At 40.9% G+C, this 19,783-nt stretch overlaps 1 protein-coding gene across 4 annotated transcripts in view; it reads right to left on the bottom strand.

The window, feature by feature from the left end:
* PPP2R5C (protein phosphatase 2 regulatory subunit B'gamma) overlaps positions 1-14,832 on the bottom strand; it is a 195,969-nt gene extending 181,137 nt beyond the window's left edge. For 2 of the 4 annotated variants that reach the window (XM_020971139.2, XM_020971141.2), the window contains exons 1-2: positions 14,557-14,832; positions 13,198-13,263 (exon numbers count right to left, since the gene is read on the bottom strand). In XM_020971139.2, coding sequence (XP_020826798.1) covers positions 13,198-13,263; positions 14,557-14,583 — 93 coding nt within the window. In that variant the 5' untranslated portion in view covers positions 14,584-14,832. Of the gene's footprint in view, positions 1-13,197; positions 13,264-14,556 lie in introns of those variants that run through there. The other 2 variants (XM_020971142.2, XM_078150411.1) reach the window with 2 other exon arrangements.
* Positions 14,833-19,783: the final 4,951 nt, after the last annotated feature.

Genomic DNA, 19,783 nt, shown 5'->3' on the forward strand with positions numbered 1-19,783 from the left:
TGGAAAAACATCAGTTGCTCATGGGTAGGCCGAGCTAATATAATAAAAATGACAATCCTACCTAAGCTAATTTACTTATTCAGTGCCATACCAATCAAACTACCAAAAAAATATTTTATAGAGTTAGAAAAAATAATAACAAGATTCATTTGGAAAAACAAAAGGTCCAGAATATCAAAGGAACTAATGAAAAGAAATGCAGGGGAAGGTGGCCTAGCAATTCCAGATCTTAAATTGTATTATAAAGCAGCAATCATCAAAACTGCTTGGTACTGGCTAAGAAATAGAGAGGTGGATCAGTGGAATAGGTTAAATATGCAAGACACAGTAGTCAATGACTATAGTAATCTATTATTTGATAAACCCAAAGACCCCAGCTTCTGGGATAAGAACCCACTCTTGAAAAAACTGCTGGGAAAACTGGAAAAGAGTATGGCAGAAACTAGGCATAGACCCAAATCTCAACCACATACCAAAATAAAGTCAAAATGGGTTCATGACTTAGATATAAAGGCTGATACCATAAGTAAACTGGGAGAACAAGGAATAGTTTACCTATCAGATCTATGGAGAACAGAAGAATTCATGACCAAACAGGAGATAGAGAACATTATGAAAAGCAAAATGGATAATTTTGATTACATTAAATTGAAAAGTTTTTGCACAAACAAAGCCAATGCAACTAAGATTAGAAGGAAGGTAGAAAATTGGGAAAGAATTTTTACAACCAGTCTCTCTGATAAAGGCCTCATTTCTAAAATATATAGAGAATTAAGACAAATTTATAAGAACACAAGCCATTCCCCAATTGATAAATGGTCAAAGGATATGAACAGACAGTTCTCAGATGAAGAAATTAAAGCCATCTATAGTCATATGAAAAAATGCTCTAAATCGTTATTGATTAGAGAAATGCAAATCAAAACAACTCTGAGGTACCACATCACACCTATCAGATTGGCCAACATGACAAAACAGGAAAATGATAAATGTTGGAGAAGATGTGGGAAAATTGGAACACTAATACATTGTTGGTGGAGTTGTGAAATGATCCAACCATTTTGGAGAACAATTTGGAACTATGCCCAAAGGGCTACAAAAATGTGCATACCCTTTGATCCAGCAATAGCACTTCTAGGCTATATCCCAAAGAGATCAAACAAATGGGAAAAGGACCCACATGTACAAAAATATTCATAGCAGCTCTTTTTGTGGTGGCAAAGAATTGGAAATTGAGAGGATGCCCATCAATTGGGGAATGGCTGAGCAAGTTGTGGTATATGAATGTAATGGAATACTATTGTGCTATAAGAAATGATGAACAGCTGACTTCAGAAAAACCTGGAAAGACTTGTATGGTCTGATGCTGTGAAGAGCAGAACCAAGGAACTTTGTACACAATAACAGCCACGTTGTACAATGACTAATATTGTTAAACTAACCCTTCCAGCATTACAAGGATCTAAACATTCCAAGGCCTCGTGATGGAAAATGCTATCCCATCCAAAGAAAGAACTATGGAAGTCAAATTGCTCTCACTTATTTTTACCTTCTGTTGAGTTTTGTTTCATCTTTCTGATGGTTCCTCCTATTGGTTTTAATTTTTACTTACAACTTCACTAATGTGAAAATATGTTTAATGGGTATATAAATGTAAAGCCTATATCAGATTGTGCGCTGTCTTGGGGAGGGTGGGGGGAGGAAGGGGAGAAAAATTTTCAACTCAAAAGCATATGGAAGTGATTGTTGATAAATCAAAATAAATTAATAAAATTTAAAAAAAAAAATAAAAAAAAAAGAAGGAGGGTGCAACAGGTCAAGTCCCTTCTCTCTGGGTCAATTTCCTCATCTGTAAAATGTGCAAGTTGGATCAGGTGATCTCCAAGTTCTCTTCCCAGCTCTAAAATCTCCTACTCTGAAGCACTTCACTTCTCCTGGACTCAGCTTATTTGTAAAATGAGGATAATGCAACAGTCAAAGTGTGAGGTGTTGAGGGAGTGTACAAGAACGGCAGCAGCATCAGAAGAGTGAAGGGGGTGTATATAAGAGATATTATGAAGATATAAATGACAATACTTGGAAACTAGATGGGGGAGAAGAGGCAGTAAGGAGTCAAGGATGACAACCAGGCTATGAGCCTGGGTGCCTGAAAGGATGGTTATCCTTTCCACAGGAAGAGGAGACAGTTTTGTGTGAAAGACGAGTTTAGTTTTGGATATGTTGAATTTAAGAAGTCTATGGGACATCCAGTTCAAAGGTTCTACCAGGCAGCTGGAGATGCAAGACTCAAAGTCAAGAAAGAGGCTAGAGCTAAACAAGCAGAGTTGAGAGTCATGTGCAAAGAGATAATAAATCAAACCATAAGAACTGGTGAGATCACCAAGTGAAACAGTGAAGAGGGTTCAGGACAGAGCCTTGGGGGATATCCACAATTATAAGGCACGAACTGAATGAAGATCCAGCAATGGAAAGAGAGGAGTGGTAGGGAGGACAGGTGGGAGGGAGAATCAGTGGAGAGCAGTGAAAACCCAAAAGAGAGACTATCAAGGAAAAGAGTGTGATCAACAGCATTAAAGGCCTTGGGGAGGTCAAGGATAAGGATTGAGAAAAGGCAACATTAGATTTGGTAATTAAAAAATCATTAGTGACTTTGGAAGAGAATGTCTGTTGAATGATGAGGTCAGAAGCCAAACTGCAAAGGCTTCAGACAGTGGGAGGAAATGAAACAGATGTAGATGGAAACTATCCCATCTACTATTATAGATGGCCTCAAAAAGTTTAGCCACAAAAGAGATGAGAGGTACGGGACAAGGGATAGCAAGGATGGATTCAATAAGTGAGGGAGAAACAAGCATGAAATTAATCTGACAAAAAAACCAGTTTAGACCAATTGTTACAACATATGACACCAGATACAAATATAAGTTCCAAATGGATATGTGGCTTAGATGAAAAAAGGTCACATCATAGACATATTATAGAATTGGGAGAAAGCAAATGCCTTTCACAGCTGTGGATGGGGAAGAGTTCATGACCAAACAAAGGACAGAGTGGATCACAGAAGATATTATGAAAAGTTTTAATTACATAAAATTGAAAACATTTTGCCTTAATACAATCAAAAGGAAATAACTGCCTAAGGAAAAAAAATATTTGTGGCAAGTCTCTCTGATAAAAGATGGATATCTAACATAAAGAACTGATTCAAATATATGAGAAGAGCCATTTACCAATAGATAGTTTGCACTGCTACTAGAACTGCCTGTTCTCATCCTCTAAAACTAACATACAGTCGGTGGAGAAGTGAATTGGTCCAGTCATTCTGGAAAGCAATACGGAACTTTACCCAAAAAATCACTTCAACCCTGTGATAATACTACTAAGGCTATGCCACAAAAAGATCAAAGAGGGAAGCGATCCATATTTACACAAATACTTATAGAAGTTCTTTTTTAGGGGCAGCAGTGGATAGAGCACTGGCTCTGAAGTCAGGAGGACCTAAGTTCAAATACGGCCTCAGACCAAACACTTGACACACTTACTAGCTGTGACCGTAGGCAAGTCACTTAACCCCAACTGCCTAAACAAAAAAAAAAGTTATTTTTCGTTGTAGCAAAGTTACAAACTTGAAACAGAACAGGCACCCATCAATTGAGGAAATGGATGAACAAATCAAAATACATATAAGTAATAGAAGAAATGATAAAAGGGACAACTTAGAGAAACCTAGGAAACTTGTATAAATGACACAGAGTGATAAAAACAGAGAAGTAAAGAAAAACAATTTGTAAAGACTTAAGACTTTTGATCGATGCAAGCACCAACCAAGTTTCCAGAGGACCAATAATGAAGAAGGCTACCCATCTCTCCTCAGAGAGATAATGGATTGACATAAATTAGGATATAGTCAACATATGGATTGGTTTTGTGTGAATCTTTTTTTAATTAGGTGAGGAGCAAAATTTGGGGAGAGAAAAGGGGCAGCTAGGTGGCGCAGTGGAAAGAGCACTGGCCCTGAAGTCAGGAGGACCTGAGCTCAAAAATGGCCTCAGGCCAAACACTTGACACTTACTAGCTGTGTGACCCTGGGCAAGTCACTTAACCCCAGCTGCCAAAAAACATATATATATTTGGGGAGAGGTAGCAGAGCTGGTGATAATGTTTGTTTGTTCCCCACCGCCCCAGAAAAAGGAAGAAAAGAAATGGTAATATAGCAAAGAAAAGAAGTTCAGAAGGAAATACTAACAAGCAGGGTAGGTTGGAAAATAATACGCTGAATCTATTATATAACATTGTAAAAAGCAACTTGCACGTAACAGCTTTGCAAATTCGTATGTAAGTAGCATTTTTCTGTTCTGTATATATGAAAATGCTATTTTTTCTTTTGGTGTTTAAGTGCAGAATTTTTTAAAAAATAATTTTTTTTTTAAAGAAAAAAAAAAGGCTTCCTAGGTCAAATCTGGCAGGATTACCACTGGATCGGGGGAAAGGTTTTGGGCTCCTAAGGTCAGACCTCTGACCCTTGTGTGGCTGGGAAGCTTGGCAATGGATATCCATTTGCAAGTCAGTGAGGAATATGGGATCTTCCAGTATCTAAATCTTAGCTGGAGTAAGAATAGATACTCCCTCATTCCTTTTTATTTCATCTATGTTACCATCTTCCTTTTCCTTCTCTTCCTGAAAATCTATGAAATGTTTGTGATTTTCATTTTTGTCTTGAGTCTTTAGTGCTAAATAGTGTTAACTAATACCTAATAACTAATAAGTTACAAGTTATATTGTTATACAACTATAAGTTAGCTCTCGATATACTGATCTTATTTATAAAACTGCTTGATTTCTTCCTCTGGTTCTATAGCCATTTCAGTTTTTTGTTGCCAGTGTATAAAACTAATTACTTTATGTGGTCATGGCATTTAAGGGAAAAATGACAACTTTATGGAGGCTCTGAATCTATTTCTAAACACAAATACAAGAAACAGGAAAGCTCTTTTTAGATGGGCCATTTTTTGTCTTGTAAGACACCACACATCGAATTGTTGTCAGGCCTGTTCTCTTATGCCCTCTGGTGGCAAAATGAGTTTGGAAATGTTTTTATTTTAGAAGTAAATGCACAGCATATGCAGTTTCTATCTGGTCAGATCTATAATTGTGCTGAAATATGTGCTCTGTATTGCCTTTTTCTTCCCTTTACGTGAAAATTTTTCTTTTAAAAAATCCACTTTAGAAACTCTTGTTTAACACTACATATAACTTTTTCTAAAATCATCCATATCAAATCCAAAGTCATAGGAAAAAATTGGTAACAAAAGCAAAACCAAAGAATTTATACATTCAGCCATGTGAGAATACAGCAATAAATTCATATTTTACATATAGTAAAGATCAAAATGTATGGGAGTTGGAGAGGAGATAGTGGCTGCTTCCAATGGATAATTATTTAGCATTTATCATGTGTCTTGGCAATGTGTTAGGTGGCTGGGGGTACAAAGACAAAAATGAAAATCTCCATCTTTAAGGAGTTTACATTCTGTAATGGGAAACAATATGTATACAAGTACAAGACAAAGAAAAAGTAACTGTGGACAGCGGGGTCAGAAGAAGGCAGAGGAAAGCAGCCAGAGAAGAGGATCAGCAAAGGACTCACACAGGAGGTGGTACTTAGTTGAGCTTTGAAGGAAATGGGATTCTAAGAGGCAGAAGTGAGGAGGAAGTATGCTGTAGGCTAGGGGATGGTTAGTCCAAATACACAGAGATAGGAAATGGAATGTCATATTCTATTTAGAAATCAAATAAGAATAAGGTTGGAGTCAGGCTGTAGAAGGCTTTAAATGCCAAGGAGTGTACATTTCATAGGGATCCCTACCCTCAAGGACTTGATGTTCTATAGGGATAGATAACATTTACACATGTGTGTATATGTGTATATACCCTCCTGATAATTCAAACGGGGCTTATCGCCCCCTAAAATGATGCATGTAAAAAGAGCACTGCTCTTTTTGCCTACATTTTTTGCTCAGAAAAAAGGTCAGTGTCTCCAAAAAGTGATTGGTTCTGGGTTGTCCCTCAAAAACTGAGACCAAATAAATTAATTAGTTTTGTACAGTAGCAACAAAAAAACTCAAGAGGCTACAGAACCAGAGAAACTAAACAACTGTGAACCGCTGCAGTTTGCTGAGCAGGAGACTGACATGATTAGGCCTGTGTTTTAAGATTACTTTGGCAGCTGAGTCAAGGTGGATTGGAGCAGCTGGGAACACTTGAGACAGGGACAATCGAGTAGATATGTGTGTGTGTGGGGGGGAGATAAAGACCTGAGGTAGGGTGGTGACTGCATTAGGAGAGGAAGAAAGGGACTAATAAGAGAGATCACACAGAGGTACAATTGACAAGAATTGGTAACTGATTGGCTATACAGAATGAAGTAGAATGAGTTGACGATGACCACAAGATTGCACACCTAGATAACTGGTACCCTTGACAGAAATGAAGGTCAGAAAAGGGGTGGGTGTTTCAGAAGGGAAGGGAGAGAGACAATGAGCTCTGTTTCAGGTATTTTGAGTTTGAGATGTCTACAGAAGATCCAGTTCAAAACATCTAACAAACAAATGATTGTAGGAGAAATCTACTGGAGAAAATGGGAGGAGAGGGAGATCAAGGATATAAGTAGAGGAGCTGGCTGTGGCAAGAAGAAGGACCACCTCCTTCATTAAAGCCCAAAGTAAAGGAAGAAAAAATGAGAACTGATGTTAAGATCAGGGAGCCCTTGCCAGATAAAAGTGGAGTAGGTAGGAGGCTTGAGAAGGGAAGGTTTAGAAGAACAGTTCTGGGAAGTGTGATAGCAAATCAATTAAGGAAAAGCATTGCCTTGCTGCAATGAGGGCCCAGTTGAGGTTAGATAACAATCTGAAGAGGACACATTTAGCAAGGTTTGATTTCCTTCAGCACCATTCAGTAGCATGTTAAGTAGTACTACAGCGTTAAAGTTAATGCACTCATCTTTTGTAGTATGCTTCACAATCAATAAATATGAAAATTGTAGATAAAGGAACAATAACTTACAATCTTCAGCAGTTTTGGGGGTTGTTTCAGCCTAAACACTTTTTAAAATGTTCTTATCCTCTTGTTCATATACCTATATTTGTTAAAGTGTAAATAAAATTTACAGTAAAAATATATCTCTTCAACTTAATTACCATGATTTCAAATCTGTTTGATTCCTGATTTATCATTTCTTCCCACTTTCAATGTAAGTTAAACTGATCTAATAAATGCTTTAAAAATCTACCAACTAATTAGGAACTTCAACACATCCTATGTACAAGGCACCCTGAGGAAAAGACAGTGAGAGCTAGTTTACTGTCTGAATGGAAGTTTCATTCTTGTTTTGTCCAACTAGATTCCCTGGTAAGTTACTTCTTCACTTCTGAGATCTTGTAGAGACAAGTCATATGCGCATAAAAAAATCTACATAACATTTTAAATGTCAAATAAGTGATACAGACAATAAATGCCATAGGATTCAGTGCATAAAGACATGGGACAAGAGTCTAGGTCAGAGAGGGTGGTATTTATGCCAGACCTGAAAGTAATAGTAGGATTCTGACAAAGAACAGAGAGGAAGGTATTGAAAAGAGGATTAGCTTGTAAAAAAAAATCTTAAAGGTAGGAAAGTGCAAGGCTTGTGACAGGTACAACTATAAGTAGTACAGGTGTGGAATACTGATGCAGAACATTGGTTCTCAACTTCAATTCTAATTAGGACTCTGAAAGTCTGGAGAAGGATGGTAAAGAATGCTAAAACAAAATAAAACAAAACAACTCATTCCCAAAGCTCCTGAAAAAGGATGGAGTGAAGTAGAGGTTGATGGGAGAGAGAGCAGGAAAAAAAAGCTATCTCCTTACCCAGTCACAGCAGTTGTGATACCATACCAGAACGTAATACCATCATCATTCCAAGAGTTGGTTGCCAGATTAAAAACAAAACCAAACTGTTATCTTTGCTTTCTGCCCAAATTTCCAAAGAGCAAGGGGTGAGAGTGGCAAAACTTGGGACAGAACAAATTTGAAGCCTAAAACTAAGAAACTGAGAAGTCTTCTAAATTGTGAGAACCATGTTATGTGCCAATTGCATCAGTTTAAAGACAGAATAGAATAGGATCTACAGGTAAAGAAGAGTAGTGGTCAAGACTTAAAAAAAAAAAAGTTCAGGCCGAACCATAAGAGTCTTGAATGTCAAGCTAAGGAATCTGAGGTTTATCTTGTAGGCCAGAGGTGTCAAACAAAAGGCCCACAGGCCAAGTTGCTGCTCAAATCAGATTAAAATGTAACTCAGAAATACTGAACAAAATAATTAAAAATGTAATAAAACATAGATAACATTACATTTTAAAATTATCAACATATGACCTGTAAGGAAGGCAATGAAGTCACTGAAGATTTCTGAGCAGAGGACCAACATGATGAAAGTAATTGCGTAGAGTAGTTGGAAGGAAAAAGGTCTAAAGCAGGGACAGACCATTGCAGTAATGCAGGTATGAAGTGACAAGGTTGCTGTCCCCAGGAATAAAAAGTGACACACTGGAGAAAATCTTAAAATGAAGGATCAGCAGAACTATGGGGCTGACTGGACAGATGAGGAACCAAATAGAGCTGTCAAAAGTTGCATCTGAAAAGGTACAAGGTGACAACACAGGATAATAGGGCAAGACATAGGAACCACTACAGACCTTCTCTTCAGCAAGGCAGTATGAACTAGCTACAAAGACCTTCTAAATATAACTAAATCAGTAAATATGCCTAATATAATGATGAAGAAAAAGTGAAACTATTTTAATATGTTTAAAATTAGATACTTTGAAGATGCACTACATTTCTTTTTAAAGCAATAACCAATATGTAAGTGGCATTAAAGAAACATTACATATACGGTTTAATTCTACACAACTAAATCTAGAAAAACAAATCAATTTACAAAGATTACAAACTGACAAAAAATTCTTACTTGTAAAGAATATAAACTGTTTTTTAAGAATTGTTTCCCTTTGCCAATTTCCAAATCACATTCCAACATGAAATGATTTGGGAGTCTATTTATGATAGTTTCTTATCAATAACTACAAACAAGCCATGGGGGTGGAGTGAGGAAGAGGATGGAAGGAAAGAGATAAATATAAAGCAGTAAGATTCAATAAAAGTAACTAAAGCAATTACAATTATAGTATTCTGCTACATTCAAAAGTGAAACCATCTAAATAACCGTAAAGCAGGGATTCTTAACGCTGGATCTATAAACTTTTTTTTTAAAATATGTTGATAATTGTATTGGAATATAATTGGTTTCCTTTGTAATCCTATGTATTCTATCTTATGCATTAGAAACATTAGTCTAAGAAGGGGTCCATAGGTTTCACCAGACTGCCAAAGGAGTCCACAAAAGGTTAAAAATCTTTATTGTAGAGAACTTCCATAGGTTATCTAGTTCTTTTAGGTAGTATTTCTCCTACACCAGTCAAAAGAGTTAAAATGGACGTCACTTATAAGCACAGGGAATTTACTCATGCAAAGTCAAAGGGCAAGTTTATGACAGCTATGGAACTAGAAGTTGGGTCATCTGATTTCCACCCCAAGGCTCCTTCTACCACACAACTCTGTTCTTCTGAGTACCAATTAATTCAGAAGATTTCATTTCCCTTTACCCAGAATCCACTAAGCAAACTTTTATCGTATTCAACCTAAAATCTTCTTTTTGCACCTTAAGCCAACTTCCCCCTGAGTTCTCTTCATTGAAGAAAGAGAACAGTTATTATAAGAATCATTCAAACATCTGAAATAAAATGAACCATCACTACAAAAAGTCAAATTCTTGACAATTTCCTTGCTGGTACTATTTTTGACTCAAATGGCTATTTGACCTTTGGGTTAGATTTGTTATTTCTTCTCACATGGAGCTCTAAGAGGGGTGGTACACTGCCCTGACAGAATGGCAAATTCATGGGATATTCAATTCATTTCAACAAACATTTTATCATTAAGAGCCTACCTACAACATGCAGGGCACTGTGCTGAAATACGATAATTGTAAAGATAGATATTAAATCAAGAAGGCTTTGAAACGAGGCAGGGAAATTTCAAACTTATTTAAGATTCCCATTTGAAATATTCAGAAAGAAATTTTTAAAATGCAGTAATGGCTTAGCTGACCACATAATAAGTCAATCACTTAATAAATGCTTAGTACAGTGCTTGGCTCATAATAAATAGCTAGTAAATGCTTTTTCATTCATTTTCATACAATAATAAGTAGGTAGAACTACAGGCAAGGTAGAAAGAGGAAAGGCTATGAAGGAGCAGTGAATGAGCAAGGACCAATACAGTGTTCACAAGGAACTAAAAGTTACTCAGCTTACATTAAAATAATTCAAAATATTCTATCCTTTACCCTTTCAAGGAAATACCCAAGGTAAGTTCAGGTTCTCTAGAACTTTTTTTTTTGGCAAGTCAATTGGGGTTAAGTGACTTGTCTAGAGTCACACAACTAATAAGTGTTATCTATCTGAGGCCTTATTTGAACTCAGGTCCTCCTGATTTCAGGGCCAGTGCTCTACACATCGCACCACCTAACTGCCCTATCTAGTTCTAACTTTTAAAGCAATATTGGTGGAACAGATTAAGTTACAAAAAGAAGTGGAGAATGAACTTAGATCTCAGTAGCTAAAAATATCTCAAAGCTAAGAGCAAACAACCTGATTTACAAAACTGATACATTTAGTGCCTCTCGGACCTTTCCTCCTGTTGAGCTACTAATGGTTTTTCAGGATCAAATCCTAGTTTGAACTCAGTAGTCTCCAATTCTGATTTTTCCCTGCAATAAAATCTGGGTAAGTAAAATAAATACATTGAAATCCTTGTAAGCCCTTATTAGGTAGAGGGAATATTACAGGATTAAGAGCAAGAAGGAACCTTAGAAATCATCTAGTCTGCCTCTCTCATTTTATAGAGTAGGATATTGAGGCCCACAGAGCTTAAATGACTTGTCCAAGGTCACACAGGTAGTTAGCAGCAGAGCTGGAATCTGAACTCAAGTTCACTGACTCCAAATCCAGTGCTGTAAGATCACCTCATGGGCCTCTGTCAACACATACACTGGATAGCAAGAAGCGCCTGAAGACTACCTAGGAAACTTTGGCAGTTACTGGACAGATCAAGGCTGGTAAAAGGAACATTTACATCCTGGGAAACTTTCCGTGTAGGACTTGTGGTGGGGAAAGCCCCGCCTCTGAGGTAGACCAGAAGTTTATCAGTCACTTCAAGAGTTAAAGAACGGTCTGTCCCACATTTCCTTGGAGAGCAGGGAGAGGTCTACGGGACTCTACGCTCAATGCCAGGCTTTGTCCAATACGTAGTAAGTTTTTATTCCTCTTTCTTATTGTTATAAGGGATTGCTATATGGGAAGAGCAAAGGGAAGATTAACTTGACAAATGTAGTTGTCTATATACACAAAACATAGCAATAAAAATTTATTAAAAGAAAACAAAAAGAATTGCCTGGAGCACAGAGCTGAAGTCACTTATACAATGATCAGCTGTTAGCATATGCCAGAGGCAGGAAATGACCCCAGATCTTCTTGATTCCAAGGACACCCTCTATCTACTATGCCAATTTAAATGAACTGATTCACAGAATATACAAACAAAATATGCAATTACAATGGTTGGTACAGTCAATTTTTGATTACCTATAATAATAAAACGGTAGGAAAAATACTGGTATAAATAATTCAAAAGTATATTTAAAAAATTTTTCAATGTATTTGTATGCTTTTGGGGGCCAGGAGATTTATCTTATTAATTTTTAAGTTTAACATTAAAATTGCTTTGCATTCCCTAACTGCAAAAGGAGGGAGATCTAAAGTATGATGAGTGGTAATGGAAAGGAAATGGAAATTTAAAATCTTTCATAAAAGTCAAGTACCTACATAGATATAGATATATATGTATGCATACACACATATATAATATATATACATATATAATAAAGAAAATGTTTTACACATGAAAAATTAGCTTCAATGGAACCTCTTAAAGTTTCTTACATGGCTTTCAAAAAAATTTAAGTATAATTCTTAAATGGAATTTCACGAATTCTAATTGAATTTAAATGGGAATGAGAATGAATGTCAAAGTGACCAGACCAGGTATGTTATGGGGCTAGCTCTCAGAACCACCAGACTAAAAATTAGACTGTTTCTTTTGTAAAGAGCCTAACTCAATGTGCTTATTAGCTTCTCTTTTAGATTGTATGATTTAGGTTCCTGAGCCCAGTGATCTTCATTCAGTCCAGAGATCTGATGGGCAAAACAAAGTAGCGATTGTGGAAATCCACAAGTTCAAATGACTCAAACCAACAGTCCTGATGGTAGGTCAATGACATCATCAGTAAATAAGGAACAGAGTTAAAAAATAGGCTGCTGTCACATACAAGTATAATTTGGAATTTACTCTGCCACGAATCAGAAAAAGTAACATGCACAATGGGACAAAAAAGTGTGAAATAGAACGCTGATAGAACATAAGACAAGGCTAAAAATGTTTTAAAAAACAACAGATTTTTTAATGGGAGGTGGGGAGAATGAGAGACAGGAAATGATATCAATTAACCAATATCATAGGAAAGAAGGACCTAGCACAGGTACACTCACTAGCAGCAGAAGCAGGGAAAGGGGAGTTTGTATAGAGATTGAGAGGTGGGTAGTGGCAGCATGAATGAGAGGGTGAAGAATTAACAGCTGACAGAGGCTCCTGGCAGATTAAAAAGAAACTGGTCCAGCAGCTGAAAAGAAGAGCTAGCAGCTAAAAGGGATAAGTAGAACATGTGTCAGAGAAACATGCCTGACTAACGGAAACCATATCAGGCCTGTTAGGAGATGAGGCAGAAGAAGCCTTTGGGATTACACAGCTACATTGCTTAACTTTTCATTTAAACATCCCTATTCCTCATTTTTCCAAATCTGAATGTTCAAATTTCCATTTTTCCAAACATTTCCTAAATAAATACAAAGAAGGGATGGCAGAAGTCAAAAGTCCCATTTGGAGGAAAATGCCAAGTATTCTGAGTTCTACCACTCTTAGTTTTGCTAACTGCCAGAACCAAAAATGTTTAAGCAAAGTCAAAAAACAATAGTTAAGAACAATTACCTCCTGTTCTACAGCATCTTGTCCTTCTTTTGTACTTTTTCCACTTTTCCCCGATTTTGCTGGTTCCTGAGAAAACATCAAGCAGATTAAGTTTTATATTTCTGAGTTTGCAAAGCCCTTAAAATTTTTAAAACTTTTAAGAACCTATGCAATTGTATTTCATTTTAATATTATCAAATAGTTCTAAAATATGCTACTGTTTAGAGATGTAATAGAGGACAAGACATTTATTTACTCTTTTTAGTTTTTGTTACCAAGGCTACAAAAAAAAACCGGATGCAAGATATATGCAATTATTTATGGTGTTCTACGTGTGTTTTAAAAAAAAAAGTCCCTTCCTTTTCCCTTTTTCTAAACTCCTATGACGGCGGTTTCTAAGGTGACGCTAAAATGCTATACAGCGCCACCTGAAACCAAAACAAAAAAAGCTAACGCAGCAGAAATACATATCATCACACATACACATCATCATAATGCAGGATAATACTATTTTATAGCACTAGAAAGTCTCCGAAGGGACACAAAATTCCTCAAGATCATGAGAAATCCACTAGACAACTCCGGTAAGCAAAGGAAGTTTGGTGTCCAGGGCTGATTTCCCAAACCCTCTCCCCATCCAGAGTCCGAACGACCCCCCAAGCCACAGCCCCCCCGACGGCTGCCGCTGCTGCTTCACCCTCTCTTCCAGGGCCAGGAAGCATGTTCCAAAGCATCTCTTGCAGCCGGCATCACCCCCCACCACCCCCGCTGCTCCGGAGAGGTTCAGGGGCGGAGGAGGCACCGACTGGGGACACCAGATGCCGTTTCCCGGGGCAGCCGCCCCCCCCCCGTCCCCCTTTCCTCCCAGGACAAGCTCGGGCTGCTGTCACTGATCCCAGAGGCCTGGAGGGGAGCAGAGGGGTGAGGTGTGGGCGCCGCCGGCCGCCCGGGCGTGGGCGGATGGTGAGGGCTGCCCCCCCACTTGCTTGAGATTTACCAACTCCTGGGGGGAGGAGATGTGGAGCGGAGGGTGGACCTAGGGTTAGGCCGCCAGAAGGAGGGCTCCGGCTGCCCCGTCCGAGGCCTGGGCACCCCGGGCGCTTCCGCGCCTGCCCCGCTTCCAGGGTGACTAACTCCGGAGCATCACTTGTCATTGGCCGGGGCTGGGGTCCCGGAGAGCGGGGCAAGCGAGGACGGGCCCCCCGCCAGGAGCAGAAGTTGTCGGCGAGTTCTCGTCTCAGGGGGGCGGCGCCCGGGCCCCCACACTAGGCCCCGTCCCCACAGGGGCAGTTTCGTCTTCTCCCCTCCCGCCTCCAGGCCCGGCCCCCAGTCCCCGTCCCCTTCGCAGGCTCGGCGGGCGGGCCGGGGCCCCGGACTCACTTTCTCCTTCTTGTTTTTATTCGGCATGGCTGGTGCGGGCCGCCCGCCCCTGCCGCCTCCTCCTGCGCCGCCGCCGCCGCCGCCTCCTCTTCCTCCTCCTCCTCCGCCACCGCCGCCTCCAGCAGCAGCACCAGCAGGAGCAGCAGCAGCAGCGCCCCCGACGCTGCCTCCTTCGGTCCTCCTGCCGCCTTCTCAGCCGCCACCCCCGCCGCCGCCTAGCCGGGGACTGAGTCCCTCCCTCGCCCTCGCTTCCCCTTTTCCAGGCTCCCAGAAGCTGCAGCAGCCGCGGCGGCGGCGGCGGCGTCTCTTCGCCCCTCCCCCCAGCCCTGGCCGCCCCCTTCCCCTTTTGCTCCCCCTCTGAGAGCCCCGCCCCATTCTCTTTCCCCGCCCCCTGCCCTGCCCCGTTCCGCTTTGCCTGGGGTCCGGACCCCGCCCCACTCAGGCCCCTGCGCCGTCCCACGGCCGGGTACGGCGCTTTGTCATTGGTTGAGCTCCCGTCTCCTCCCCCGGTCACGTGCCCCCTAACGTTCGTCCCTCGTCTGGTCCTCCGGACCTCGGCCCTTCTTCACTCTCGCGCTTTCGAGGGTCGCTGGGTGGCCGGCTGTGGTCGCGAGCTCGCTTCTTTGCCTTCAGTCTGGGGACGCTGGCGGGCGAGTGCCCGGGCTCTGCTCCTTTGGGGCGTGCGAGGAAGGAGAGGACCAAGGCGTGACGGGCTGGGGCGAGGGAGACGCGGAGCCGGGCCGCGAAGCAGCCCTAGGAGCCTGGGGGCCCGAGGCCGGCTGCCGTGGGGGGACTGGTGTGGGAGGGAGGGGAGCCCGTGGTGCCTGGGAACGTTAGCTGCCGTTGGGGCGGTGGCGGAGCCCGGGAGAGGTTAAGGGGCGGCTGGAAGCGACGTGTGAAAACGCAGACGGTCCGAAGCGGAGGCGAAGAGCCACCCTCGCTGGCGGGGGAGAAGTGGGGACACCCCGTCCCCCCCCGCCCTCGCCCTGCCCAGAAAACGGGGTGTTTTCTCGTCGCTTGCGGCTCCTCTCGGTCTAAGCTCTGAGGGTAAAAAACTCAGTCAGCCCTGGAGGTGTGAGTGTGGGGGAGGTGCCCCAAGATGTTATCAGCAACCCGGCCCCCCCCCCCCGCGCTTCCTGACGGAGGCCTCCCTTGGTCTCGGGGCTATAGCCTTTGGGTGGAGCTGATGCTCTTGAGGCTTTGAACCTCAAGCCGCTTCCTGCCGAGTTGGAAGCCCACGGGTCAGGTGATGACAGACATTTCGGGGGGTCTGCCCGTGTTTTTGGCCGGGTGGGTGGGGAGTCGGGGGGAGGTGTGGCGGAACGAAGTGAATCAGACATCGCGTTTGCTAGATGCAGCAGCTGATGATTTTAAAGAATGTTGGGGGGGAGGTTCCCCCTTGGCTAATATGCCATGTGAGGAAAAACTACTGCATTATAACTAGGAGTCATCTGATTTTTTCGACCCCCTTATATGTATGAGAAAGAAGGTGTGAATTTTCCAAGGAAAACGTTGAAGCATTAGAAGACATTTAAGCGGATGGAAAGTTGGGGGCACATGTTCAATTTGGCCACTGCCCGGGAGTACTTGACTACTCAATACTACGGGTCATCCAAATGTTTAGAAACTGAAAACGTGCATTAGGTAATAAATCATACAGATCATCCCTTGCTGGAATTTGTGTAAAAGCAAGGAGTCTCACCAAATACCTATGTGCTAGTTCAGAAACCAATAGTCCAGTTTTAGGCAGTGCTTAGACTGATGTATCATCTCATGCTTCCAATGAGAGTTGCAAAATAGCATGTGCTGTTCTGTGATGGGAAATTTAAAAGCCGGAAAACTCGAAATTTAAAGGAAATATTGTTATGATATTCTAAAAGTAAATTCTTGCCTGCAGGGGCCTGAATGTACACAAGCATTTAGATGAACATCTAGATTACAGATAAATAGGATGTTGAGTCATATAATTTGCATAAAAGCTGATGCTATTCTCCTTTATAATGGCTCCATAAATATTGAAAAGACAAAAATACTCGTTATTTTAGTTATTGTTAATTTCTTAAAACTTCCTAACGACCATAAAAATGCCTAATAACAGTGAATTAAGTATAAAGAATGAAACATATGTACTTTTTAAGGAATTTACCTTTTAATGGGGAGGGGAATAGTACATGTAAAAATTTGCACCATAAATCTATAAAGTGGTAGTTTGGAAGGGAAGGCACTAGCAGTTGGCATAAAGGCTTAATAAAGAAGACAGTGCCCGAGCTGTACCTAAAAGTTATGAACCTGGAAGAATGGTGGTGTCTTCAACACAAAGGAAGGGGTGGGGGAAGGGAATGAGTTCAGATTCAGACATGTTGAATTTAAGAAGTCTTGATAGATCCATTTTGAAATATCTAGTAGTGGAAGGAAACAAGTTTATGAGGACTGGAGCCTGATATATAGATGTGTGAGTCATCTACATAGTGATAATAGTTAAACCAATGTGAGCTGATGTGGTTACTTAGATTAGGGCGTAGGAGAGACTCTTGAGCACCTATAGTTACAGGATATGAAATGGATGATTAAGAGGGAATAGTTGAAGACAAATCGGGAGACAGTAGTGTCATGAAAACCCAGAGAGGAGGAGAGGGTTGTCAACAATGTCATATGCAGGCTAGGTGTCAAAGTGGATAGAGCTCTGACCTTGGGGTCAGGAGGACCTGAGTTCAAATCTGGCCTCAGACACTTAACACTTACTAGCTGTGTGACCCTGGGCAAGTCACTTAACCCCATTGCCCAGCAAAAAAAACCAAAACAAAAACCAATGTCATATGCAGCAAATAGATTTGCTAGGTTAAGAAGGACAAAGACTGGAAAACATGATTTGTCAAGAGATCATTGGTGACTTTGGAAAGAGCAGTTTCGGGTGAGTGTTAAGGTAAGAAACCAAACTGCAAAGGACTGAAGGATATGAGAGGGGAAGATAGTTAATATAGACAGCTTTTTTCCAGGACTTTGACTTAGGAGAGATAAAGGACAAAGGCTTGAAGGTATGGTAGGACCTAACAAAGGTTTTTAAGGAGTGGAAAAGGGCATATTTTAAGGCTATGGGGAGCAAGAAGTTTATAGAGAGAGATTGAAGATTTGAGAGATGGGGATAAATAAGGATGCAGTCTGCTGGAGAAGACAGGAAGGAATGGGATCAAAAGCACCCATGGAGAGGTTGGCCTTTGCAAGGACAAGGGCCATCTCTTTGTCAGACTAGGTGAAAGGAAGAGAGAGTTGGGGTTATGTTTTGAGATGAAAAGATAAGGGAGCTCACATCATATGGCCTCAGTTTTTTCAGTAAAGAGGCAAAGTCCTCACCTGAGAAGGGGAGGAATGTTTTAGCGGGATTGAGGGAAGAGAAGTTTGAAAATAGTTTCTGTGGGAAGTGAGGTGAGGAATCAGGGAGGACTAAAAGGACTGCCTTGCTCTAGTGAAGGCCCACTTGAGGTTGGATAGCAAGAATTTGTAATATACCCAGTTAGTCCTTCCTATATAGCTTTGTTCAGTGGCTTGTGAATAGGAGTGAAGGAAATGGATAGTGAATGTAATCTCAGACTCAGGTTTGGCAAGAGGAGATTGTGAAGGAGGCAAGGGACTCAAGCAGAGTTGAAATGGCTAACTGGATTTGAGGTTGAAGAGGGAAGAAAATGTAGAAGTAGGGGTAGTGAGCTGAGAAAATATTGAGAAGTGGAGGATTGAATGTCTTCAGGGTGAAGAACAGATTTAGGAGAAATGAGGCATAGAAATGGGACAATAGGTTATGGTCAGATAGGGAATGCCAGAATTTCTTACTAGGGAAATGGAACGCTTGTGGTTCAGTGGTGAGCTATATAGTGTGTGGCTTCACTATCCCTTTGTGTGGCTGAGATAGAGTGAAGAAGTAGGTCTTGTGATTTCAGAACACTGAAGAATTGGGAATTTAGGAAGTTTGAGAGAGCGTCTATGAAGATACTAATATAAGGGCAGGAGTTGGGGAGAAGGTGGTGAACAAGATATTGAATTTCTTGGGAAAAGCAGAAGAATAACTTAGGGGTTAGTATATTAAGTTATAATTTCAATTGGGTGGAAAATTATAGGAGGTAAACAGCCTGAAAGTAGCAGTGGGGATCAAGGGTATTTTGGCTTGCCTTCAGGAGCAGTATTGTGTGAGGAGGGAGAGGAAGAAGGCTGTGAGAAAAGGCACAGCCAATGATGAAGGGGATAGACAGTGTCATCAGAGGAGGTTAAGATCTCAGTGATGGCCAATAGAAGTAACATGAGATTAGGTCCAGCATGAAGGAGAGTGAGTTCACAGTGGAATAGGAATTCCAGAAGAGACAATGAAAAAAGGGAGCAGGATTGAAGTGGGTGATTCAGTAGGGTTAGGATTGAGAGGAATAGGGATGAGAGAAAGGGAGGAAGGGAGCTGGGGACAGTTTTCTGAATGTCCAGTGATTAATATAAGGATAGAAAATAAGAAGCCATGAGGTAATACTGGTAGATGGATAATGAAGTTCATAGTCTCTAAAGGATGTTGCAGAGAGTTGGGTTGGTTCTGGTTTTGCTTCTTAACCTGAGTGGTTGGTGGAGGAGTTGGGGTGGGATGTTGAAGTTTGGCAGCGGTACGAGGGGCACTGATCTGTAGCAAGTCATGAGTCCGAGTGTGGTCAGGCAGCTGCTCCAACTCTTCCTCTTGGGTAGCTGATGAAAGTGGTAGGCAGTGTTTCTTCTTCCCCGCATATCCCTACTACCATCCCTTCCGGCCGAGGTATGGGTCCTACAGAATTTTAATGAAAGCATGAAATAGTGAAAAAATATTTAAAAGATTTAGAATCAGAGAACCTGGGTTTGAATCTTAGCTTTGCTACTTACTGTTTCTTAGGATTAGCCAAACTCTGGGCTTCAGTTTCCTTATATAAAAAATGAAGAATTGTATTCAGGTGATCTCTGAGGTACCTTCCAACTATAAATATGTAGCCCTAAATTTAAAAATGTTATAAAAATTACATTATCCCTTTCAAAGAAATAAAAATTGGCCAAAATAATCTCACTTAAGGGTAATTTAAATCCCATCACTAATGAATACATTTTTTTAAAAAATCAAGTGTTAATAGCTACTATATATTCTTAGATATAGAGCTGGAATGTAACTTAGAAGCAATTCATAATTATTGGAAAGCCTTGTTCCACTGATGCCAGAGTGATAGCTTATGCC

This window comes from Phascolarctos cinereus, unplaced genomic scaffold (genome assembly GCF_003287225.1).
Source record: "Phascolarctos cinereus isolate Bilbo 61053 unplaced genomic scaffold, phaCin_HiC Scaffold_2;HRSCAF=192, whole genome shotgun sequence".
NCBI lineage: Eukaryota > Metazoa > Chordata > Mammalia > Diprotodontia > Phascolarctidae > Phascolarctos > Phascolarctos cinereus.